The 26,733-nt window shown below is 37.7% G+C and overlaps 2 protein-coding genes across 7 annotated transcripts in view; one reads left to right on the top strand and one right to left on the bottom strand.

Annotated features, from left to right (window-relative positions):
• The window catches only part of LOC148674742 (3',5'-cyclic-AMP phosphodiesterase 7B-like), an 87,379-nt gene extending 74,234 nt beyond the window's left edge, over nt 1-13,145 (top strand). For all 3 annotated transcript variants that reach the window (XM_088625265.1, XM_088625268.1, XM_088625267.1), the window contains 4 exons: nt 2,715-2,859; nt 4,130-4,226; nt 10,012-10,092; nt 10,418-13,145. In XM_088625265.1, coding sequence (XP_088481391.1) covers nt 2,715-2,859; nt 4,130-4,226; nt 10,012-10,092; nt 10,418-10,617 — 523 coding nt within the window. In that variant the 3' untranslated portion in view covers nt 10,618-13,145. The remainder of the gene's footprint in view (nt 1-2,714; nt 2,860-4,129; nt 4,227-10,011; nt 10,093-10,417) is intronic.
• Nucleotides 13,146-15,801: 2,656 nt separating this feature from the next.
• mtfr2 (mitochondrial fission regulator 2) lies at nt 15,802-26,713 on the bottom strand. Of its 4 annotated transcripts, none has more exons than XM_088625269.1 (8): nt 26,652-26,713; nt 25,577-25,716; nt 25,062-25,166; nt 23,634-23,758; nt 21,732-21,949; nt 21,019-21,325; nt 19,790-19,970; nt 15,802-15,898 (listed from the first exon to the last, which is right to left on the bottom strand). In XM_088625269.1, the coding sequence occupies exons 2-8, from the start codon at nt 25,646-25,648 to the stop codon at nt 15,803-15,805; spliced, it is 1,104 nt and encodes a 367-aa protein (XP_088481395.1). In that variant the 5' UTR covers nt 25,649-25,716; nt 26,652-26,713; the 3' UTR covers nt 15,802. The 4 variants fall into 4 exon arrangements, with proteins under 4 accessions (XP_088481395.1, XP_088481396.1, XP_088481397.1 ...); XM_088625270.1 differs by lacking the exon at nt 26,652-26,713 and adding an exon at nt 26,437-26,622; XM_088625271.1 differs by lacking the exon at nt 26,652-26,713 and adding an exon at nt 26,305-26,325.
• Between the last annotated feature and the right edge of the window lie 20 nt (nt 26,714-26,733).

Here is a 26,733-nt window from a genome sequence, read left to right as displayed (position 1 = left end):
CAACATTGATTTCTCCATTCTGCAGTGCCAATTAGAGTTTTGCAGTAGTCTCTGCTGTGCTAACATCTGTTGTTGGGGACACATTAAATTTGTTTTGCCTGTACACCAGAACTGTGTCATTTGGATTTGAAACAGGTTTGCCAACAATGTTAATGACAGGATTTGCCAGTTGAATTCCAAGCCTCAACTGCAGCAAACGTTAAACCACAGAAGACAACATAAAGTGATTTTTTTTTCATTCTTCTTATTTTGTAGTTTTTCAATTTTTTATTGTCAGAAAATAATTTCAGTTTTAATAGGATTATTTAGTTTTAAAATGGCAGGAAGTATTGAATTACTGGAAGTTGTCCCTCAGCAAAAGATAAACAGGTGGATCTTGTCATCATGTTATAACTAATATTAGTCACAAAACCAATTAAAATATGTTGACCCCATAATAGGCATCTCACTTTAATCCAATTTAATCATAATGTTTGTCCACCAAGGCGTGGGCATTTAGGATACAGACACACTAAGCCTTAGCTGGTTATATTGGTGATAAAATGCACAGAATGTCCCATTGGATGTTCCTTTATGAATATAAAGGCTTTCCCCTAGGTGGCATGTTTTGTAATGCTGTTCCTGCCAAAAAGCTCCCTTCATGTTATGTGTCACTTCCTCTCCAGAACATCTATATAAAGGGGTACCCCTTCACTGGCTTGTCGTTGAACCATGGGATTTCCATTACTGTTCATCTGTGCTCAGCACCTGCTGTGTCACAGGTTCTTTATTTTCTGTTTGATTTACACACCGAGTCTACCGATAAGGAGTTCTGCCAACACCATAAACCTTCCAGGAACACACGTAAACTCCTAGTTTCTGCATCATTCTGGGGAGAGGGAAGTCATCAGCTGCAGTTTCTTGAGAGGGGTTGACCTCTAGAATATATGGACATCAGCAATGATCTTCAGGTGGCTCAGTATATCAGCATCAATACAACAGAGCTCCGCAAAACAAAACTCCTATTTCTTACCACATCTCCACCAGTGAACAGCAAGCAGAAGAGCTCTGCCTTTGTGGGTTTGATAGAGCATGGGATGCACATTCTGACAGGCCATCATCCAGAGTGGCTGTAAGATCCCACAGCTGTAGGGAGTTAGTGGTTTAATGAGCTACAGATGTGGGCAATGTGACTCATATGGCCTGCCTGCTCCTCTGCAAGACTTGCAGTCTCTGTCCTGTCTCTCTCCTGTGTAGATATTACAGAGAGAAGGTCTATTTCTCCCCAGAGATGTGTCGGTGTAGGATTCTCTCATCCAGATGCTAGTGTGATACGCTTCTGAGGTTGTGTTTGTGAGTGCACACACCTGGCACGTGACCTGGCTTGTCCTGAGCTACTGAAGTGCAGACATATATGAGAAGCGGGTGGTGTGTGGCTGCAGTGCCTAAGACGCTGCTTGCCTGCGAATGCCATAGAAGCAGTGATTTACTGCTGGAAAGAATCCTTGCCATCCATCGGTGATTGTGAGAGACATCTATTCAGCAGGAGGCTGGTGGCTGCATTACACCTGTAAGGTGGCAGGGCTGGACAGCGGGTTGCTGTGGTCAGTGCACACCCATCTGAGTGAATGGTGTGAGAGAAGACAGCAGGATGAAGAGGCTACAGGGACCCAGAAGGGGTCTAAGCTCTTAATGATAGCCTGAGCTTCCAAAGGTTTTCCAATGGAACAGGGCCATCAGACTGCAAGACTCTCCAGTCATCACAGTGTGTCCGAGAGACAGACTGGTCAGATATGGGAGTGAGGTGTCGGCAGCTACTAGTTGAATGGTGAATCTTTTGAAAAGGAAATAGTGAGTATGGGGGGGGGGGGGTGATGAATTAATAGAGAGGATGGGAGAACAAGGTTTCTGCCCGCAATGATCTTACCCAGTGGGGTTGACAGTTGTCTGTGCCTTGGTTGCTTTTCTGATGGATGGTCCAAATTCAGAGACCTGTTTGCATCTGGTGGAGCAGGGCAAAGCTGGTAGGAGATAACATCTGGGGGAAATAGCATAACAGATACCGGCAGGAAGAAATTTCTGCCGATATTTTTTAATGCAGCGTAAGGCATGGATTGCAATGTGTTTGCTCCTAGTACTATTGACCTATCAGACTGAGAAACAGGAGTGCACACCAAAAGCACTGGTGTTTGCACAGACCAGTGGGCCCATCATTCTGTAGGCGGTCAGACAGCACGTCCTGAATTTTTGGAGGAGCTGCAGTTGTGCCTGGAGCAAGCCCACCTCTTTACCTGGGAGCATATTTAGGTTGCTGGTGTAAAACGGAAACAACACTATGACCTTCACGTCTTCAGGCAAATGTTCTTCTGAATGCAGTTTTTTATCACATTATATTAAAATACCTGTCATAGGAGGATGTTTAAATGCTTTTAGCAAAACTTCTCAGGTTTCAAGGTGAACAACTTCAAGGGCAGGATTTCAATATTGTGAAAACGTACTAGTACATGAAGATTAAGTGATGTGTGCATCACATTATTAAAAATCAAGGGCAAATGAATAAAAGGAATGTCATATTCTTTGGTGTAAACCTTTTTTCAAAAGTGTTCCAAGGAGCCAGCATGTGTCTGAAATAGCCAGAGCTGCTGATCAAAATGCAGCTGAAATTAGCTCACCATAGAAATTGTTAACAGAAGGTTGTTAACAACACTTTCAATTAACATAATGTTTTTCCTCAGGCAGGACATTGAACAACAGTTGGGCTCACTCATTCTGGCAACAGACATCAGTCGACAGAACGAGTTTCTTGGTCACTTTAAATCTCATCTGGACAGCAATGATTTGAGTCTGGAGGATGCAGAACACAGACACTTCATGTTGCAGGTTTGTAATTCATTGCAAACCATTGGCATAATTATTTAGAACATGATAAACACATGTTTAAAATAAGATGAGCTTGTCAGTTAGGTTATGGAAAACTGTCTGACACTTTCTTAAACTGGTTTTGTTATGAGGACTGATGGAGGTGCAGTGGTTAGCATTGCTGCCTCACAATGCTAGGGCCCTGGGGTCAATTCTTAACCTGGGGTACTAGTTGCGTGGAGTGTGTATGTTCTCCCCGTGTTCACATGGGTTTCCTCCAGGTGCACTGGATTTTTCCCACAGTCCAAAGACACACTGGTAGGTTAATTGACTTCTGGGAAAATTTGTTCTGGTGTGAGTGTGTGCAGGTTTGTCTCTATGCCCTGCTAGGGACTGGCATTTCATCCAGTGTGTACGCTGCCTGGAGACCATTGCTTGAGGTTGAGGTCCCTCACGAGCCAAAATTGGAAAAAGTGAAAAAGTGGTTAGAAAATGGATGGATGGTTATGCTGTTATGGCCAATGCAACTCATCAACTGCTCGGATTCAATCACCACCTCTCAATCACCTCCCAGCTCTGAGCAACACTGCACATCCTCCCAACAATGTTGAACTCGGCTACATCAAAAGGCCAGCCTCCCGTCAAGTTATCCAGGGAATTTCATCACTTTAAGAGGATCAAGAATAAGCTCTGCTTCGCCCTGCCAGTTTTTCACGTTGATAGAAATGTTGTTAGAGGAGCAAACATTGACAGGATAACTTAACTTAACTTTGATCAGTAAAGGCTGGTATTGGAAAACAAACAAAAGCTTACTTTTCATATTACTCCCAGGGTACATTTCACAGATATAAAGGAATGCCAAGCCGTTTCAAAAGATCAAAAAACTTGCATGAGAAAAGAAAATGTAATAAAACTTAATATACTTATACATACCAAAAAAGTCTGGCAATATTGAAAATCTATAAAAAGTGATTTCCAATCAAATTTAAAGAGGGATTCACCTTTTAACTGATAAATTTTATCCCATTAATTCAAGTTTTTTCAGGAAAAGCACAGATAAATATGCAAAATGTACTGTAAAATGTAAATATAAATAAGAATAATGGGTAACAGGCAAAATGTACCCTCATCCAAACAGAGAGAAGCCTAAGAGACAAAAGGCAGTACCTTTTTGAAATAGTACTTCAGTACTTGTTCTGTGTTGAAATTGAAGATGGTTTCCTCCTATGAAATTGGTAGACCCCTACATTGTCATAATGCTCTATAATAATATAATTCTGTTGATTTTCAGATTGCTCTCAAGTGCGCTGACATTTGCAACCCCTGCCGGGTGTGGGAGATGAGCAAGCAGTGGAGTGAGAGGGTCTGTGAGGAGTTCTACAGACAAGGTCAGCATCCAAGTATGGGGCTGCAGCTACTGTACATGTTCTTACAACCACACACCACACACACAAGTGAGGTGTTACAGGATTCCCAGTGTCATAAAAGGCACTGTTTCTGGACTGCGTCCATCTATTTTTTGCTGTTTACTTTTGTTTTTCTGGCTCAGAAATGCCAGTGGGTGCCACTGGTCTGACTTTCCTGTCTCTATAGATGGTAGTGAGGTGCAAGGACAGGAAATAGGCTGATAAACAGGAAGACCACACTTCCTTAAAGACAGTGGACTGGTCACGTACCACACAAACGTGGGCATTTCTGAACAGACGGCCTTTGTTAATAAGCTGTATAACAGATGAGCTATTATTCTGATACACAAAATTATGCGTTTTGAGACAAATCTATTTTATATTCTTGTTTAAATGCCAAAATATTCACAGGTGTCACTACATCATATGCAAACTCTGGATAACCAAAAACAAACATTCTAGTACAAGTTTGTCGATTAGAACACAGTGCTACATCAGATTGATTTAAATTCTTTATTCTCAATCGTAGTTTTTCACTGACATTTTTCAGCATCTAAGAGCTACATATGTACCTCAGCTAAAGGCTAACATTTTTATGAAGAATTCAGTTGCATCTATATCCTCATTTGCCTTTATTTGCACAAATCTGGAAAGGTACAGGAAGTCTATTTATCTTGTGTAGTTTAGCTTGAATGACACTAAGTAAATAACAAGTAAAGGTTTTTTCAATCTTTTTCCATTTCTCATGGAACACACAGGGAACTCCATCCATCTTCCAGCCCTGGACAGGAGGCTGTCCAATGCAAGCACACAAAAATAAGCACACGCTCACACCGGGGCCAAATTTCCCAGAAGCCAATTAACCTAACAGTATGACTGTGGGAGGAAACCAGAGCACCCACAGGAAACACTGGGAGAGCATGCAGACTCTATACAGATAGTGCTCCAGGTCCAGAATTGAAACCAGGACCCTAGATCTTTGAGACAAAGGGGAACTGCATTCCCAATTTCTCAGACCGGTTATTAAATCTTGTTTACAAAGAAATTGTACAAATCTCAAATTAACCACAAAATCATGAACTTTGTTAAAGTGCTGTAACTCACCATGTTATCATAAACTTGCATTTGAGTTTCCATGAATTGCGACGTGATGCAGCCCTTCCTGCTTACTAGTAACCATAATGACTAATAATAATAATAAACTTTATTTTATATAGAGCCTTTAAAGGTGGCTTCTCAAAGCGCTTTGCAGAATGACAACAACAATAAATAAAAAGAATACACAATTACAATAAAACACAATTACAATATACAGAGGAGACCGTGGATGGTGGTACTAAGAAAAGCAGAGGGATGAAGAATAAGTTAAATAAAGGCTCTTCTTAAGAAGAAGGTTTTGAGTCTGGATTTGAAGAAGTTTAGAGAAGTTGACTCTCTAATATCCTTGGGGAGAGAGTTCCAGAGCTTGGGGGCATAACAGGAGAAGGCCCTGTCACCCATACAATGTAGACGGGCTTGGGGGACAGTTAGGAGACCAGAATTCTAGCTGCCCGATTTTGGACATACTGCAGTTTGTTCAATGTAGATTTATCCCAGCGAGAAGAGCATTACAGTAGTCAATTTGGGAGAACACAAATGTGTTGATCAGCTTTTCAGCCACAGTTAGTGATACCATAGGACGTAGTCTAGCGATATTTCTGAGGTGAAGAAAAAAGATGTTTTGACAATATGCTGCACATGTGGGTCGAATGTTAAGCCAGAATCGAATATAACCCCAAAGTTTTTCAACTTAGGCTGAAGCTCAAGTACAGAACCATCTACAAATAGGGTGTACACGATTGGCTTTTTTTGGCACAATTCACTGACACACAGTAGCAATAAAATCTGCAGACTAAACACAACCAAAACTTTTCAGACCTCTTATTTGTGTTTATAATATCCTTGCTAGATTTAATGTATCGCCTTTTGTGTAACTATATTCAGAATTCAGCTGTTTGGTGACAGGTGCATGTTGAAAAAGAACTCATCAATAATACTGTCATTCAGGTGTACGGTTTTTGGCTCGCACTCCTTGATGCAGGAATTTTCCCCCGTGGAACAAGTCTAGCTGGTTCCCCCTCTCCACAAGAAGGGGCTGTCGCCTCCTTGACAAACTCTCTGAGGTCTTGAACAGAGCGGAGACGAGAATGAGGGTTAGGTGTGTAGAGCTGCATCATCCCAGCTGACTCGAGGAATAGAGGGACCTGGGCTTCAACACAGAGGGAAATTTTAGCCAGGTGTGGATGCTGCACCTTGGTGGTGGTGGAGGGGAGTCCCCATTACCTGTTAAGCGAGTGGAGTGTCCAGAAACGTGCTATATAAGTGTGAACAATTATTATTATTATTATTATTATTATTATTATTATTATTATTATTATTATTATTATTATTATCATTTTAACTTTGAGAAACCTTTACAATTTTCTCATCTAATAAAATAGGGGGCTGCAATTAGCCGACAGCAGTAAAAATTAAATCCTAATATGAACCTTTAAATTTCATACCAAATATTATCAGGAATATTGTTATGTATTCTAAGAATTAAAAAAAAAAAGATTTCCATTGGCTGTCAGGCCTTCTCATAATATGTTTATATTGGGGATGTAGAGATGTACTGTATTCATAACAAAGAGATTAAACCATTGATTTAGTCGCCAGGCACCTTCCCCTGCAACAGAGCTTGCTGCATCACCTGCAAATATATATCTAACACCACACTCATTCAAGGCCCTTCAGGAAAATTCCCGATCACCCAGGTGACCTCTTGTACCTCCACCAACCTCATTTACTGTATCTCTTGCAGTAAATGCCCAGCTATCTATGCTGGGGAAACCAGAAGGAGACTAGGTGACGGCTTCAGAGAACGTGTTAGGGCTGTGAAAATTAAAGATTTCTCCAAGCCCATAGTTTCTCATTTCACCTCTGACGGCCATGTTCACACTGCTCTCTCCATCTGCATTCTCAAAGTAGGGTGTCTTAACTCATAGCAGAAAGACATCAGAAACTAAAATTATCCTGAAACTTGGTTCACACTTTCCCCCTTCTCTCAATAACAGACTTGTTTTCTTCTAATTCTCTCTATTCATTTGTAGGTTTCATTTCACACCTCTCCTCACCTCTCTCGACCTCGCACCACTTGATTGGCCACTCTGCCTCTCCCCTGCTCCTGCCTCCTCTACTCTCCCAGCTTTTGTTCTCCTATGCTATATAAACTTTGCTGACTGCCCTAGCTTTTTTAAACCCAAACAAGTCTCCAAAGCCAAAACGTTGTGTTTTCTTCTTTCTCTTTTCAGCATGGAATAAACCTATTACTTGTCCCTTATTGATTTTCTCAACTGTATCATATACAGTACTTCATATTCAGCATGTGCTTATTTTATGTGAAAAGGAATACCAAATTCAACTCAATATTCATAAAAGGCATTTGATGGAAGTGAAAATCTAATTAAATCAACCTTTAAATAAATAGAATGTTGTACAGTTAGAAAAGAATGGTAAAATCACATTGCAGCTTATACTGCTACACTAAAGCACACTTTGGGATGAAAAGGAAAAACAGATCCTTCAGTACATTATTCATTTTTTTATTGTTGACATTTAGAACTGATTTTTATTTTTTATTCCAATTTTTCTCATTTTAATTGCTCTCAGTTTGTTTTCATTCCACTCTAGTGATACAAACATACGTCAGAATGTGATATTTCATCCTTGCCACATTACAATAACCATCCCTGTACATCATGGGATTGCTTCCATTCCTCACAGCACTTCTGAACTTTTGGCCTAAGTATCAGCTTCCCTTATTGCCTGTTTTGGCAGGGTGTGTGTTTTCTTGCGGACTCCCTGTGAACTGTGAGAAAACAGTTACTTCCATGCCAGTATACATGGGCACGGGCAGCAAGGCTCCCAAGTGAGTACTGGTGTAAAATGTTGAGCCCACAGATTGGTCAAGTCACTACTCAACATGACTAGTAGCCCTCAAGCACTTGCATTCAATTGGCAGACTCAGATGAACTCTTGGTGAAACTGACACCTGAGTCTTGGTAGAAGCCTGTAAGCATGCTTTGGAATCGGTAAGAGATGTGCTAAATCAATTGTAACGCACTGGAGTTTGAAGTTACCTTATGATGAATGACTTAACAGGTATTCTGAGCTGTACTGTATAGGATTCATTGACAGAAAGCAAACAATTCTAGAATGGGGGGTATACAATAAAAATAATTGCCAAATCCAATTGAAATAATAAAAGGATATGATAGGTTACTAAAGTGAGGTTTTACTGTGGTAATTAGACACATCCTCATATTGGAAATGTACTGTAACAGTATCGACAAAATTCTGTTTTCAGTTACTTCCAAAAAGGAATTAAAATAAGGTGTTCCATGGATTACAGATTAAAGAAATAGTGATATGAATGTTTATTTGCTGGAGATGAAGGCCACTGAAAATATTTTAAGCTCTTCTTGCATTTTATACATTTATTCATTTTATCTTTAATTTTTTTATTTTAGTTAATTTGATTTATATTAGGCTTTTCCAGGATTGCTTGATTCTGTACCTGAACTTTAAGGTATCCATCTGGGTGGCTCTTGTATTGAGTTAGTTGAGCAGGCTTCCAAACGCAGTGGAATCTTTTCTAGCTGGCAGTGGTCTGTGATTTATTCATTCCAGGAGGCCATGTCAGGAGGCTACATTTTAGGCCTCGCTAGTCCTATGCACTCCAGTAAGAAGAAGCACACTCATTGGAGCTCAAAGGTGTCATTGTCACATGACCAAACAGAATAGTGTACTCAAAGACAATGGTGAGATAGTTAGCATTCTGCAGCTGGCTGAAGTATATACATGAAAGAGAAAAGTCAGCAGGGTCAGGCATGCTGAAAAGGTTTTAAGGTTTTAAATACACTGAAATGTATCCCCAAGCCACATGACAGTATAGCGTTATGCAGATAGACTTTTGTCATGCGATGCTTCCTTAATATCTGGAGAATGTAGCTGTTCTTTTTAAATGTATTCTTTTTTTTTACAATCCCAATAATTTGCTTGTGATTTTTTACTGCATTTGAAATGTACTTTTTTAAGAAAAAAGGGAAAAAAATAATGTTTTTGTAAACATTCTGGAAGAAATTCACCATGTAAATAGATATTTTGGGAATGGAAAATAACTTGTAAATCATTTGAGACTGGAAGAAGATCTAAGCAAACAACAACTCTTCCCGCAATAACATTTTAAAATGACAACAACTTCACAGAGATAATGATACACATTTTAATGATAAAACCTTGCTGTGCCTTTTCTGTGCTTTTTTGTTACAAAATTAAATAAAAAAATAATATGTAAGTTTAATTAGTGGTTACTTTTTTACTTTTCTTATTTTTACAAAAGCAGTATTTGTTTTTTTTCCTGATGTATGGTTTGTGGCATACAGATACAACGCTAAGTATTATTAATTGTTCAAGAAACTGATGGCTGATATTAAATGATTGCTTTTCATTTAGTTCCATTTAGTTGTCTCAAAAACAACATGGCATTTGGTAGTTATATTTACTGACTTGTTTGTGAGATATTTTCTTCACACACTCTCTTAAAGATGAAGAACTTGAAGTTAATTTTCAACACCCTGCAGGAATAAGAATTTTAGACTTCTGTGACTTGCTATAAAAAACAGTTTTACAATGACCTTTATTGGTGAATTCCATTTAAAATGCAAAGTTTTTTCTCCTTTTTTAGGTGACCTAGAGAGCAAATTTGACCTTGAAGTCAGTCCCTTGTGTAATCAGCAAATAGACACAATCCCTGGAATACAAATAGGTAAGTGAAGCCTGCTAGCAATTGATTGATGGTTTCCGCAGTAGGAAATGTAATTGTTATGTCAAAGGGACATCCTACAGTAGATCTGTATTTAAAACCCTGAGCATGTTTCAACATCAAAAGCAAAATTAAGCTTTCAACTACATTTTAAACCCGACTTGTTCTCTATTAATTTACAAACTACGTTAATGCAAAATCTTCACGAAACTTTATTCTGGCCTGAAATATGCGAAAAGTGCGAATGTAAACTGTTGCCTTTTAAACTTCCTCTCAAACCTGATCGTATACTGTATCCCAACATCTTTTTCCTTCATATTTTGGTTAGGTTTCATGACATATATAGTAGAACCACTCTTTGAGGAATGGTGCCGATTCACAGACAACAGTGCCCTGTCGGAAGTGATGATGAGCCACCTCAGGAAGAACAAAGCACGGTGGCGGCATCTGAGACACAAGCAACACCACAGAGAAGATGACAGCTCCAGTATGTCTCTGAATGAGGGGGTGGAAGGAGGTGGACCATGATCAAGAAAAAAGGGCCTTTCGTCAACCTGGGAACAACAGTTTTTTTTTTCTCATGGTGATATCCATGATGAATTCTAGGAGCTGCAGGGCATACGTAGCGTTGCCAGAAATATAGGCAAAAGAAGCACCAAAAATGAGGATGAAAAGAAGCAAATGAAAGATCCAACCAAGCCCCTCATTTTCCTCATCTTCCTGTCTTACTATGTTCTTCTCTGGCCCATGGGATGGGAGGTTTTGAGGCTTCCACCAGCTAAGTGAACCAGCAGGTGTTCATTTTCTGAAATGATACCATTGAAAAAAGACAAAGCGAAGGTGAAGGAAAACAAGTAAATAAAGGCTCTTGGGAAAGAAGAGGATAAAAAAAATCTCCACAATTCAAATTTCTAATGGCAGCTGGGCTGCACACTGGGAACTACTGAAAATACATTATGTGTAAAAACTCAGTTTTTTAAGGATTTCAGATTCTTTTTAAAAGTTACAACTCTTTTCACTTTTTTCTACAGTTTGCATCGGTAATGGATCGTCAGCCCACTTAGTATGAATTAAATTCCCTTTATTAAATCTGCAATTAAAAAGCACTTGAACGCATTAAAACAAGACTCTATTTTTTAAGAAACAAAAGGTATGACCTCACCAAGCACCATGTCGACCTTTTTGCTTTTTATATACTTTTATGTCTGCTGGTAATGGTTACCATTGTACATTTTGTAAATGATGAAGCTACTGATTCACATGCCAAACTACTGTAGAAGATTGGTACCTGTATAAAGTAAGGTGGCAATTGCTACTATTAAATGAATACTGTTAACTTTTAATACAAAGGGTATTTGCAAGTAGTTTATATACTGTAGTTTCATAATTCACTATTGTGCACACACATAATGAAGCCTTAACATTATCATTCTAAATTGTTGCTTGTTAGCACAAACTTTTAAATTATTTAAATTGTATTTTTTTAAGAAATTCTAAACGCATGTTAAAAAGGAACTGAGAGTTAAATATAGCAGGGCATTTCTAACATCTCTCTGTTCTCAGATGTTCTCAAACATTCCTCTTCCTTTCTGTGCTCATTTGTGTTTGCCATACTCCAACTCTTTTCAAGCCAGTAAGCTCACATGCTGTGATCATTAAATGTTCACATTTTTCTAAAATTTAAAACAGACTTTCATTATTAATCATGTTTTAATTCATGTGAGTTAGATAAATGTTCTAAAATGACATGACGTACAGTGTCCTTTAAAAACATCTACATGTCAAAACTGCTTTACAGTGAAGCAATTTGCATTCGTGATCATGAAATTGATGTGAATGATAAGCACAATGGTTTATTTTTAGGGAATTCCATGCATAGAAATGTTCAATGAGTTAAACTCAACTCATTGTGCACTAAGATAAGAATTTAGTGTTCAAACCAGCAATTTCCAGTTGCCGAGTATTGTGACACATTCACTTGAGGATTAAGTTTCATAGTGTAAAACGTGCTGATCGAATTTTATTTGATTGCCTGTCTCTTTGAGGCAATAACAGGATGAAAATCTACATCCCACCGGGCTTACCAAACTGTAATCATTTAAGACACTTCACTGCAGCCACTTTGAGATTTGGGCTATTCTTGCTCTGACTTAAATGTTTTCTTCAGCATGCAAAATGCATGCTCAATCGATTTTAAATCAGTCACTAGACTAGTAGCCAAGTAGTTTTACATTTTTTTTCTCCCGATTAACTGCTTAGTAGCATTGACAATATACCATATGTTACTGTATGCAATGCTGCATAGTGAAATGGCACCCAGAAAGTATGGAAGCATTTTCTTCTACGTAACCAGTCATAACTCTTCCGAAATATCAGATTCTGTCCTGCTACTTCCATCATTATCAGTAATATAAAGATGAAGGAACCAGTTCCAGACACTACTATTACCTTAACATTACCTCCACCATGCTTCACAGATGAGGTGATGTTCCTGTCTTTCTTCACACTTTAACCTTGTTATCACTTCAATATAGTTATCTTGGTCTCGTCTGCCCATAAAACTATTTCATACTGCTCTTTCTTGGCCCATCTTTGCACTTCAGAGCAAATTCTAATATGAATTTTCTTGCTGCTGAGAGGTTTGCATTATGTGTTGTAACCTGCTGCCTCAATCGTCTGTAAACTGAATTTTGATACCTTCACCTAATATCTAGTGGTTATAAACTGCAGATGTTTTTTTCTTGGACAGTATATTCCAAATAGTTTTTAGTATGCACAGTTTCTGTGCTGTGGTTCTGATTGACTTTTTTTTATTCTTCAGTCTGCTTTTCTTTAATAGAAAGTTATTTGGTTTTTATTTTGACTTTTGACTGTTGACTCCAAGTGACAAAGTCATAGTCAGACAAGTTGATTGGATGTTCACAGATCTTTTATGAGTGTCTAATTACCCAATAATACCAAATGTCTATAGCACTTTGAAAATGAAATTCAAAACAATTTAATTGCCCTAGAAGGCAGAACTGACTTTATTAAAAATAAAATACTTATGAGTTGTGCTCATCAGTCATGTTTTTTCCCCACAACAAAATGATTAAAGACAAAACTCTACAATTAACCTGTACCTTTTAGAGGGCACTATATAGTTGTCATGACAAACATGCTATTGGTTCCAGTACTGGTTTATTACAGTTTTAATGGCTTTTGAGACATGTATACTGTGCCCTCCATATTCATTCACAATACCCCACATATTGTGGTGAAAACACATCTGTAAAAAATATAATTTTAAGAGGAAGATGTATCCTGCAGAAGAAATGTGTAATTCACATCAGAAGATGATTTACAAAGTATGAGCTACAGGGGTCTAAATAGGTCTCTCGTATTTTTTTGGAATCCAGTTTTGTTATGTGCAATAGTGTTATAATTATGGTAAGAAGTATTCAAGAATTGTTGTAAGCAAGACAGGTATACTATACAAACCATAATATAACAGTAAGTTATGGATTGGATACTATTTTATCAGAATTATAAATGTGGAGGGCACTGTAGATATCAGATGCCGTGATTAAGCCCATTGTGATATTTTCCCCAATTCTATCACCATTTACACTGTTTCATATTTTAATAGCTGCAATATGCCTGTTAAGGTTGCTTTATATGATGATGTCGATAGTGTCCGAAAGACAAAAGTACTTCAATCCCAACCTATCTTACAAATAGTCATACCTAAAACTATACATAATGTTTACTGTACATTTACACACAGGGCTGTCATGTTAAATATTTTCAACATGCAGAGCATGTTGTTCCATCACACTGCATTATCTGCTTTTCTGTTTAAAGATATTATTGAAGCAACACCATATTGCCATGATACACTGCACACCTTCAGTTGGTTTTAAAACCTTGAAACTTACACACTAATGCTGTCCTGGAAGAATGTACCATACCATAATTACTCATACACTGTGATGTGAAAGTGTGGACAATTTATTACGTACTTTAATTCTACCTATTCTGAAACACTGCATACCATCTTACCCTACCTGCAAAAGTACAAAAATGAATGAATTACCCTTGCTCCATAATCAAGTTAAACTATAGTGACATTTCAGGTACATCTTCGTTTGTCTGGGTCAAGTTAGACATTCTATATTTACATCCATTCAAAATGATGTTTCAGACCATCCTGAGTAACGTTGGGGTAACTACTCCTGCTAATGTAATATGAAATATTGTTAAAGAAATGTATTTTTCCGATTGCATTTTAAGTGCATCTCATTTCCCGTAAACCATTTTGTAAATAAACTATTTTGAAAATAAAAATCTATTTTATAATTTACATTGGCACAATAAGGCCATATGTAGGCTCTTTATGCATTATTTTAACAAATGTACAGAACAACACAGTGTCTTCTAACCTTAACCTTTGTTAGGTATGAAGCAAACTGTCTTTTTAAACAAATTATTGTTGCCACGAGTGTAAATTGAGTCTATTATTGGACTGTTTGTGATTTTAAAGAACACCTTGTAAAACCATTTCAAGTGTGCATTGGTTTCCTCTTATGTGTAAACATCCAGTGCTAAATTGAGAGCAGTCCTTTAACCCACCTAGCTTGGTAGGGGTATTAGCCAAGTTAACCTAACATCTGATCCTACCATTCCCTGAAAAAAAGCCAGGACATAAACATTAACAACATGGAGGGTCAGTTATCTCTGAATACACACAGACCTTTGTGTAATAAAATACTTTTTCCCCCAGTTTTATAAGCACATTTCTATAGTTTTCTCAAATCCCAAGGTTCATATTTCACTGTTGATTCTGAAATAGTTTTCTGGGCTAACACTGTTAGTACCTTTAAAGATTTTTAATACTTAAGATTAGGCAACCTTGTTGTCTTCTGTATCTAAGAAAAAAAAGTCCAGTTCCTTCAGCCTCTCAGCATTGAACATTTCAAAACGTGGAGACCACAATTGTGCAGACTATTCTAAATGAGGTCTTAATAGTGAATGTCACAATTTTAACATCCCTCAGTTTAAATCGTACATCTCTATTATCCTGACATTCTGTTTTTTATTGCTTGCTCACACTATGTTTAGAAAAATATGACAGCATAAACATTCAGTTCTTTTTCATAGGTAGCATCTTTACTCTCAGCCTTCCCTACCTTATATCAATAACACTAACTTTCACTGGTTTCAAGCCAGCCTTTCATGCCTGTGTGAGGGAACATTCATAATCTGAAGACTGAGGTATGGCTTTAGTCAATACCCAGCCTGACAATGAAAACCCTCTTACACAGTGCCAGATGCAAAGGATCCACAAATGATATTAAACAATTCACACAATATGGGCTCAGTCTGTACCATTCCATTTTAGTTTGACAGGAAAACAAATGAGCTGCAATATCTCTCTCATTGCATTGTTAGAACAGTTGATATTCTTCTATTCTTTAACAAATGTTCAAAGTTGTTCAATTCTTACAAGAACATTTTATACATTTCAAACCAACAACTGAAATTGAGCAGGTGATTCTGCAGCAGTATGACTAAAACCATTATACTAAATATCTTAACAGCAAAATATACAGTCTTTAAAGGGCAGCATAGAATCAATCCTCATTACATTATATACATCAAGAATAATAAAATAAAAAAAAAAGCCTGATAATGGTGTGTAAAAACATTGATGTAAAAAAGAAGTACCGCTGGTTTAAGTACGATTAGCTCTTATTGTAGGAGTCAGATTCAGGAGGTCCGATTTTAAAGGTGGAAGCTTTCCAGTGCCTTTTGTGACTTGATATGGAAGCTGAAAAACAAAAAAGTCAGACTGATACGTAAAATTCTTCAGACACTAAGTGAAAGCTACAAACATCAAACTTAAGAATTTAACAAAAGTCAATGTTTTAATTTAAAGCTAAATTAAAGAAAACAATGCTTTTACTTAAAGCCAATGCTGACCAAAATCATGGCATTTTATAGTTTATTGTACAACAAACAATTTCAGAGAAGAAAACCGTTGAAACATACACATTTCTTTTGAATAGGACTTGCAAATCCTAAATTCAGGTACTCCTTATAATAACTTGTACTGAAAATAAATTATAAATAAAATAAACTTTATGTATTATGGCAAGAACACACAGATTTATTCTCAAAGATTGAACAGAGAGGGGGATTTAAAGTGGTATCCAGAATCCAATGAAAAAACTCTTAATGTAGACAATTACATAATGAAAACATGTTTACAGTGAACCCTAATCATTGTTGTGACTTCACAAAGAAAGCTGTAGAAATCCAAAGTCAGGAGATACTCATCATTCTGTATGAACTATGCCACTTAAGCTCTTAATATTTTCCCTACAGGTTGTTTATGGCTGTGGAGCACCCGAGTTGAACATGACTTTTACCTGTGGGGTTTTACCTTACAGATAATCCAAGCTAACGTGAACACTTTTTAGGAATCAAATCAGCATTTGGAAAAGGACATGTATTCAGTCTAATCTGATATGTAGCAGACAAAGTGAATTGTGAACATTAAGATAATAGTTTGCGTTTTCTGGAAATATCAGACTATTCAATATTTTCTTATCTTGCTTAAAAGAAAGCGATCTGATAATGAAACAAGGCTAGCTGCTTTTTACTTAACCTCTGAGCCACAGAGTGTTTTCTCTCATAAATCCCTCAAGCACAGTTCAAAGGTGATGCTTATCACTAATCCCACTGTCCACTCGTTGTAGTCCTTCAGGTTACAAACTGATATTTGGTTGTAGATTTATTTTTGTCAGTTGTTGAATGAGAATTCCCAATATCATCATTTTCAATAGACTAAAGATGTATCTTCATCACAAGTCCAATATTTAAAATACTGGTACAGATAGGGGGTTAAGAAAATAGAGGGGGAAAATAAGTAATTAAAACCACCAAATATCAGGCATATACCCAAGTGGTGGGTATAATTTAACGCACCTGAGTTTTGTTCTTTGGTACAGCTTTGGCAGAAGAGTGATAATCAGAGGCTAAACAGAAAATCTATATTAAAAATAACACAAACTAAACATCACAACACATTACGCAACACTAGTTACAGTATTTTCCTACCTAATCCCAGAAAATCCAGAATATTAACCCTGTAACCTATGCACATATGTAGGGATTCTTTTCATGAGGATATACATAGGGAACATCTTCTTATATTCCCTTTCTTCCTTCTCTCTGTTGCTCTTTGTTCCATTATCTTCATTTCCTTCTCCTGCATCTTCTTATCCTGTCTTTCTGGGTGCTAAATGCTGATTAACCAGACTAATTCCATAGAACATTTCCTTTCATACATGTATTCTTGTTAGTATACGACAGGTAAACTTCTTATACCCACAGAGCATGCATGTAATGTCATAGCTGCCAACTGCTTTTTAAAAGGAGTTTTGTGCTGCTGTAAAATAATCAGATAAAGCAGATCGTAAGGGAACATAAAACAGATTAACTGGAAACACTGCAGCTACGCTGATCGGTTTTCATGAATTGAAATGAAATGGCTAGGAATACAAGTTCGTGTTTGCATATTTGCCAAGCAATATCATCTTTACATCCCAAGTAGAACTCCCAGAGCCACCACTGAACTTAGTCAGCAAATGAACTCCTCAACAATATGTACAACTTTAACACCACAACTTTAACTGAATGGGTTGTGAAGAGCATTCTGGTGCACTATGGCTGCCGTCACATCATCCAGGTGGATGCTGCACATTGGTGGTGGTGGAGTGGAGTCCCCATTACCTGTAAAGCGCTTTGAGTGGAGTGTCCAGAAACAGTAAATGTGGCATCTGCAAACGTTTGGGCACCCCTCCAGTTGATCCACTAGTGTTATTTGTTTGTAAGGTCTCAGAACTTAACTGACTCATTAGGCCTTCATTTAAATCAGGTGATGAAAATGCCAGGGCTTAATAAATTCTCTGACTCTTCTAACCTCTCAGGGTGTTGTGCTTACACTCAACAACCATGGGCTCTTCTAAGCAGCTGACTGAGGATCAGAAAATAAAGATAATTGACTCTTACAAAGCAGGGGAAGGCTATAAAAAGATATCACTGTCCGAAATGTCATTAAGAACTGGAAGTTAATCAGAACTGTTGAAGTAAAGACAAGATCTGGAAAACCAAGACAAATCTACGATAGAACTGCTTGTAGACTGGTCAGGAAAGCAAAGCAAAACCCCCATATCACTGCGAAGGACCTGCAGGAAGGTTTAGCTGGCACGGGAGTAGTGGTGCACCAGTCCACTGTGCAGCCTTTCTTATACAAACATGATCTGGAAGTGTCATCAGAAAAAAAACCTTACCTTCGATCTCATCACAAAAGTCAATGTCAAGTTGCAAAACAACACTTAGATAAGCCAGAGGTGTTTTAGAACCAAGTGCTGTGGTCTGATGAAGCCAAAATTGAACTCTTTGGCTACAATCACCACAGGTACGTTTGGAGGAAAAAATAAGAAGCATTTGAAGAAAAGAACACCTTGCCATCTATTAAGCATGGAGGTGGATCTATTATCCTTTGGGGTTGTGTGGCAACCAGTCACGCAGGAAATATTGTGCGGGTAGAGGGAAGAATGGATTCTACCAAGTATCAACAAATCCTGGAAGCTAATGTCCCACAGTCAGTGAAGAAACTGAAGCTGAAAAGAGGTTGGACATTACAACAAGACAATGATCCAAAACATACTGCAAAATCAACCATGAACTATTTCAAGAAACAAAAGATTAAGGTTTTGGAATGTCCTTCATAGTCCGCAGGCTTGAATATTATTGAAAATCTGTGGGTAGATCTCAAATATGCAGTGCAAGACGACCTAAGAATATTTCTGAACCTTACAAACAAATATCACTAGTGGATCAACTGGAGTGGTGTCCAAATGTTTGCACATGCCATATTGACTGTTTTATTTTTTTCAATCTGTTAAATTCAGCAAAAAGTAACTGTGCATTAAAATTAACAGAAATATGTCAAATGTAAGTTTGTTTGCTGCAGAGGTTGTGTTAACTTCTTTTCACTAAGAAAATCAACAAAACATGTAATTTGGCCAGGGGTGCCCAAACTTTTGCATACAACTGTGCATTGCTCTGTTCCTATGTACTGTATTTTCTTCCAGTTTACTTTACAGCTTCTATTGTGTACTTTTGACAATTGGTCACCGAAGTCCAAACAGTGTTGCTTTGTGCTGGCTGTGTCGAATGTTGTGCACATATTTCAAGATTAGATTATGTAATTATTACATGACATCCTGTGCCTAACATCTTGAAACATTATATGTAGTCTTGAACTAATATTTAACTCACCCAAGTGAGTTAAATAAGATTCTACCAAAAGCTTTTTTTTTGCCATGAGCCTAAACAACTTGGTAAACAAGTCTGTAAAAGTCATGATATAAAGTCTACATGTAAAGAGTAAGATGCATTGAGAGTAGTAGGACCAATTGATCCCATTGAACAGTAGGAAGTCTGTAGACATTTGCATCTTAGAATGCACAAATTTGTTTCTGAATAATCAGTTCATAATCAGTTTCCACTAGATAATTAGCACCACCACGTGGGGTCTACTGGCATTACACAAAGAAGAACAAGATAACGCTCTTCAAGCATTTACTCCTCCTTGGTTTTCACCAAAAGAAAAAGGTTTATATTGGCAAAAAAACAAATGAGTACTTACTCTGGGAATCTCTGGACTGCCAAAAGGTGAGGTCTCAAACGATCGATTTTCTTTGTCAAAGGAGTCCTCTTTATATCTGTGTGCAAATTTTATTTTCAGAGCAGCCGCAATCAGTGCAGCTGGGTCTGCAGAACTGATTATTTTCTTGTCTTTCTTCATTACTGGTGTTCCTCCCGGGGACCTACAGTATTAAGGTAAAGAAGAAATAAACATTTCCCAACATTTAACCAAGTTTACCACTGCTGAGGATAAATCTTGTATAAATATCTCATCATATGCAGTTAACAATCAAGAAAAATCTCAAATTAGAAATCTAACAAATGAATTGGTTTTCATGTATTTTCCATAGTACCTTAAATACTAATCTATCCCTAAAATCTTTTTAAAAAACACTTTTTAAGGAGCGCTGCATTTTTCATTTTTAATTTGAGTTCTAGATTCCACCAACAAAATTAAATGGAGCTTCTGTTCTGTGAATTAAGGCCAAAATAACACACTGCTCAATAGACCTAGAGAAGATTGTGCAATCTTAACTCCTGTCCAAGGTCTTGTATTTTAGCGAAATCCGCACTTCAACACACTTTTCTGCTAATTGCTTCCATGCAGCAACTGTTTTGGAGCAACACTGGTAGAACTATTTCCTTGCCTTTTGCGGTATTTCTATGTGAACAGTATCTTGTTGCAAAAATGATAAGATAAGTACACTCTGGTGAACAACAGACTACCAAATGGCCTTTTGCAAAATGCACAACAAATAAATGCTGGAAGGGGTAACTAAAAGCCAGTTTGTTTTAGGAGTCTCAGAAGACAGACCTTATGGAACATAAAAGTGAATAACTTGGGGCTGTGATCATCACATTGAAGTTTCACTGAAGACCTGTCCAATATGAAGGGACTAGCGCTATACCAAAATCAAGCTGTGTATTAAAAACTGTGTGGTACTTGAACTGCACACTATTTATGGAAGATGTTTTAAACCATAATGTATCTGATATGTTAAACCTCAAAAAAGGATACTTGGGAAATATCAGTCTAGGAGGATGGTCTTCACACCTTAGTGATTTTAATTCAATTAAAGCCCTAACTGACCTCACTAGATACTTCTTACGGAAGGGTATTTAAGAACTGGACAACACGTCAACAGTACCAGACTTTCCTTGCCTGTACGTTGATCCCAGTATTAAGCAAACCTGAAACAAAAAGGGTAAAACTCTTGAAACACAGTATACCTCTCTACTGTCCGCAGCCGAACCTTATTCATATCCTTTAGGACGTCCAACATGCTGGGGAGACTGGAGGAGGAGGGTAATGCCCTGTGGCTCTGCTCAGTTCTGCTGGCTGCCCGACGCTGTCTGATTAAGTCAGTAACAGAAAGGTCTGGTGTCGCACAGCTGGGTGCTGGCGGTAAAGGAGGTGCCAGAGGAGGGGGAGCAGGTGGAGGAGCCGGGACGGGAGTAGAGGTTAACACCTGAGGAAGACGAGACATCCTGGGGGTACCAGGAGCCCGAGCACTTTCATACTCAGAACAGAGATGACCTGCAACACAAAAATAATTACTTTAACAATACTTTTCTCCTCCCAACTTCAATAAAACTTTCAATAAAGAACCCTGAAGTCACGTAACAACAAATATTTGACTTTTACCATTAGTCAGTCCAATTACAATTACTACACTAGTTAAGCATTTCTATTGCAGATACAATTGCTTCAAGAAACCCAAAAGCATCACCCCCCAATATAAAATAAATACTAAATAAAATGCAGTTTAGCTAAAACAATGTGGTAATCTACCATTTATCACATTAACTGGTAAAACACAAAATACAAAAAAAACCTTCATAACACACCGCACGGTATAAAGCGGTTTGGTAAATGACAAGATTTTGCTATAGCAAAGCTATAAATGGGAAGTTAAAAAAAACAGTTTGAACACAACTCTTACCAGGTGGTGTGGTTACGATCATAGCAATTTGTGCCCGTAGCCTGAGGAGCTCATCCTCCAGGGCTGTGATCTTCTTTAAGGCGTCACTGTTTGTAGGAGGCTGGGTTGTTTTTTTCTCTAACACTCCCTGTGCGTGCTGGGATGGAACTGATAAACAAGTTGGTGGGGCGGTGAAAAATGGAGCTACAAGCTTGCCATCAAGAGGACGAACCTCATTCCTTGAAAATTAAACAAATGTCAGGGTTAGATATTATCATACACTGCACATCGGAAGAAACTCATAACTGTATCAAGTTCACACAGTTGTCGGGAAAATTGCTTTTTTTGTGGCCAACTGGTAAATTCATAATGCTGATTAGCATTTGTAATTAAACACAATATACCTTAAATATAAATTAAAATGAGGTGTATACTGTGAGTCACAAAGTAGCAGTGTGTGTAGCCACAGCAAAAGACGCTGCAACACAATTGTGCACCAGGTTGCACATGCGGTCTTGTAGGATTCCTCTCTTAGAGCCTGGATAAGCATGTGCCTCTGTACGTCACGCGTTGTCCCAGATCACCCAACAACTATGGGGTGCATGCCTGGCAAGTAGAATATCCATGGCATGGCTGTCAGGTCCTAATGCTGCTGCTCATATAAGAACAGCTTGCTGTGACAGGAGAATGTGTGATGCCCTGCTGAAATGCTGTAATATAAAGATGAGCCTGCCGGAAGGAAAGCAAGTGAGGATCCAGGATTTAAGTTTGTGTTGTCAGGCTGCCATCAATCGCTGCAAGTGGAGTTCTGCAGTGACAAGACACTCGTGCTCAGACCACAAGTTTGAACAAATCTTGAGTTTTTTGATAAAATTATAAATGGTTTACCACTTTTTGATATTCCTTAAAAAGCCTATTTTAACAATAAGAGCTTCTTATTATGTGAAAATCTTCATTGCACTAGTAAGAGCACATATTTTGATAATTGCAGTTTCTTGACAAATACTGTGGAGCACTTACTCCTGTGTGATCTTTACTCAGAGAATGCAAATTGTGTGTTAAATCATTTATATTACTTTGTACATAGGGCCATATTGTACAGTCAAGAGGGTGCATCGTTTTATAATGTCTTTAGAAAACAAACTAGAACCTTTTATAAATAGTGTAAAAAAACTCACTTATTTACATAAAATAATCTTATAGAAAAAGGTTGGATATACAGTTAACAACTACAGTACATTAATCACTTAAGTTATACAGCGTACACGAAAGGTGCGAAGGATTGAGAAGCCTTTTGGTTGGTTCCCATCCAGATATTTTGACCTAGAACAATCAGATGTTCGTTAAAGTCTTGAGACAAAAAGTAAATGTATGACAAAGATATATATTTGGATTTAATTAAAATAATTCAACAGTAAGCAATGGTACCTTTGTGATCAGCAATGAATGTGGCTTTTCTTGTACAGTAGCTGATTATCAGTCTTTTGCACCAGCTTTTAGGAATTTTGGGACACTCTTAAAGAACTTCTTCAGGTTTGTGACATTTGAAGGTTTCCTTGCATGAAAAACTTCAGGTTCTGCCATAACCATTAACTGAGATGGCCAATCCCAACTGCAAAATGGCTTCAGGCATGTCTTCCATAGATTGAAATCACGAATCAATGAGTAGAAACATTGAGGCATATTTGGAGACTATCTGTCTGACATTGTAATGGTGCAACACATTTATTGAAAAGGCTTTGTAACCCACTTCAGCCATGAGAACCAATGTCTTTTTCTTCGGTTCTCTGAAATCTCCTTGGATCAAGGCATGAATGGGTCCCCAGCCCGAGTAGTGCATACAGTAAATGACTAGCAACCATTCAGAAACCTCAGGTTCTTTGTTATAGTCTGACTCACGTCGCAGATATCTTTTTAAATTACCTGAGCCTTGCATACGATTCACCCTCATCATGTGCTACCCACATCACATCTGCAAAAGAGGGTACAGGACAGTTTTCATCTGAAGAGTTGAGAGTACTCGGTCTCGCACGTGCCTGCAGAGGTATCTGTTAAAGAAAAAGCACCTTCAAGTTACTAAGTGTTTCAATCCAACAACTTTTATTTTGTAATTTAGCTGTTGGTAGTTTGAAGAGATGTTTTCTTAAAAAAACCCAGGATGACCTCATTAAGCTGCCTTTATGTTGGATGGCAATCACACAAAAACACAAGTAGGCAGCAGCTGTCATTTACTTGTTATGAAAGAGCTGCTTGGAAGACCTAGATTTTAGGCAACTCCTATGTCCAAGTCAGAAGTGCCCAACTCCTGTACTCAAGAGCTATTATCCAGAGGAGGGTCTCTGTAAATCTCTAGCTTTTTAATAACAAGGAAAGGTAGAGTAGATTGGCAAGTTCTCCTCCAATTAATTAGGTAATTAAAAGCTCAAGTGGAAGGAAAACCAGACTCTTCCGGATCAGAGTTGTGTACTACTGGCCTACATCAAAAACCTATACAAATAATTCTAAAGAGTTCATGAGTACTTGAGATTAAGAATGTTAATTAGGAAAGTTGTACGAGATGTCACCTCATGTTAATGAAAACAGGAGTTTCAATTGCTATTACATTTTTTTAGCCAGGTAAAGAAATACTCCATGGAAGCTACAGTTCCAACTGGTAGTGTCACATACTCTTTTAAACAACAGCAATACATATTTCTTCATTCCTGACTGAACTGATGGTACTAGAACTTTTGATTTCAGACTCTTTTTAGAGCAAATTCTTAACCTAGTGATGTCAGTTCTGTATAACAGCATGAGGCAAGCATGAAACAATATTAGGCTCTTTGAGAACCAAGCATGTTTAATGGGTATTTAACTAAAGATCTTGCATTTTCATTGTGTACACAATAATACCCCAACAAAGACGCTGGCAGTCACAAACTCACTGGCGGGGAAATATGTCTGAATACAAGGCAAGAACTCAGTGAACTGCTGTTTTCTTCTTGTTAAAAAAATCATAAAAGAGTTTGTAAATAAAAAAAAAATGATACCAATGAATTTTACTATATTGTATGGCACTAGAACAAAGTTTAAAAATAATAGAAGGTTATTCTAGCTGCAGCATTTCCCCACAGCAATGATTTACTACGTTTCCATAATCCACAAACAAATAAACAGCACTTCTATAGTTTAACGGGTTTTATGGACCAGTTTCCCTAAGCATGTCAGCTACATAATTCAGGTCCATGGGAATCACCACACAAAAGTTGTCTGTAAGAGGACTGTAAAAAGCAAATGCAAGTCGTTCCTGTCAACCGCCTTGTATTTGATGTATTTTTCTTCCTGATAGTGTTGAAGAATAATAACACAAACCTGAAAATGAACCCTTGGACAGGGACTTAAAGGAAGATTTGTTCCAATCATACGGATAATACTACGGTACTGGCCACAGAGTTGATTCTCCCATACTGGCAGGAGCTGGGGAGAAAAGCAACCAGAGACAGAATGCAATACTCTCTAGAAGCAAACTTTTGCCAGTTGAAGCTATTTACAGTTCATACAACTTTCATTTTTTTTCACCCTATTACTAAAATATTTGTCAGCATGAAACCCTTTACATCTCTCTCCTGAGCTTTGTCACAAAATTACAATAAGACAACAACAAATAAAATGGAATCTCTCAATTTGTTTAATTTGAGAATATACAAAGAGTAAAGCAATCCCCACCTCTAGAGGCCTTTACTTTATGAAAAGTTATTACCATTTGCATGCAAATTCGACGTTGATTATAAACAATTGCAAAGATCATTACGTAAAACGTTATTTTCTGAACAACGTTTTGTTAATTCTAACATTAGGGGAAAAGGTAAAAGATGGTGAAAGCTTACCATATCAGGTGGAACTCCAAAATAATCAAGTATGTATCGTAAAATGTCTAACAGATCCGCAAAGAGAGACATTTAAAACTGGCAACCAAACAAAGTAAGAATTTTGCCCCCTGCTGAGACACAGGAAATCTTCGCCAGTGCTTGGAAGAGAAGGAGAAGTAGGCAAATTAGATTTCATCATCCGAAGATTAAATATGAATGAACAAAAGATTAAACAGAAAGATTAACAAAAAATTAAACAGAAACATAACTGTTTAATCAACTGTTCCGATTACACAATGAAAGTAAATTTCTCCGTGCCTTGCTGAGAGACGTAGAGAGAAAAAATGTGTAAAAAACACTGTGTAAATCCTTAAGGGTGTAAGAATAAATGAATTTACATAATAAAATACTTAAAACAAGATACACAAACCAATATACTATGCCCTGAAAGAAAAGTCTACAAGCACGTTTCTTAACAACCCGATCCCTGGCTTTTGCAAGACAGGGTCGCGGGGAAAGCGGAGACTGCAGTAACTTAATCACCAATTAAATTGTTTGTTATGCACAGCTTTACATCCTCAGCCTAAACAGTCCTCATAGGATCAGGACCTGACAGTGCTAGTCCCCAGTTTGCACATGCTTAAAAACATTAGCGTACAGCACATGCATTGTTCAGCTATTCTTAGACTGTTGGAGGTTTCAGAACTGAAAATTGAATATCAAAAACTGTTAGAAACATGATTTACCATTAATCACGTTTACAATCTGACGGGTTAAGAACCCGGACTAAGGTTTGTTAAGGTTTCTAAAAATATTGTGTTTGAATATCAATGCCATTTGCAACGAATAACTCGTGCTTAACTATATCCTACACTTACAGTGACGATCAACCAGCTGCACAAATAAAGTTAGTTCCGCAATTTAATTCGTGTGGAAAAAAGAATAGTTCTCAATAACCTCATATCTAAGTCACCTAAATTACAATATTAAAACCTTTGGACTTTCTAAATCAACCATTCCGCTGCGCTCAAAAAAAAGTGAAAATCATTATAATATAGTTACTGTATACAAGGCACCATTGCACAGTACTCACCTCACCTACACCTTGACAGAACTCAAATAAAGCCGCGTCAGCAAAGCTTGTTCTGATTGGACAGTTCAAGTTAGTAGTTCGG

The sequence above is a fragment of the Lepisosteus platostomus genome, chromosome 3 (assembly GCF_059453375.1).
Source record: "Lepisosteus platostomus isolate fLepPlt1 chromosome 3, fLepPlt1.hap1, whole genome shotgun sequence".
In the NCBI taxonomy this organism is placed as follows: Eukaryota; Metazoa; Chordata; class Actinopteri; order Semionotiformes; family Lepisosteidae; genus Lepisosteus; species Lepisosteus platostomus.
The sequence above is the reverse complement of the archived record's forward strand: the minus strand, read 5'-3'. Positions and strand labels throughout refer to the sequence as shown.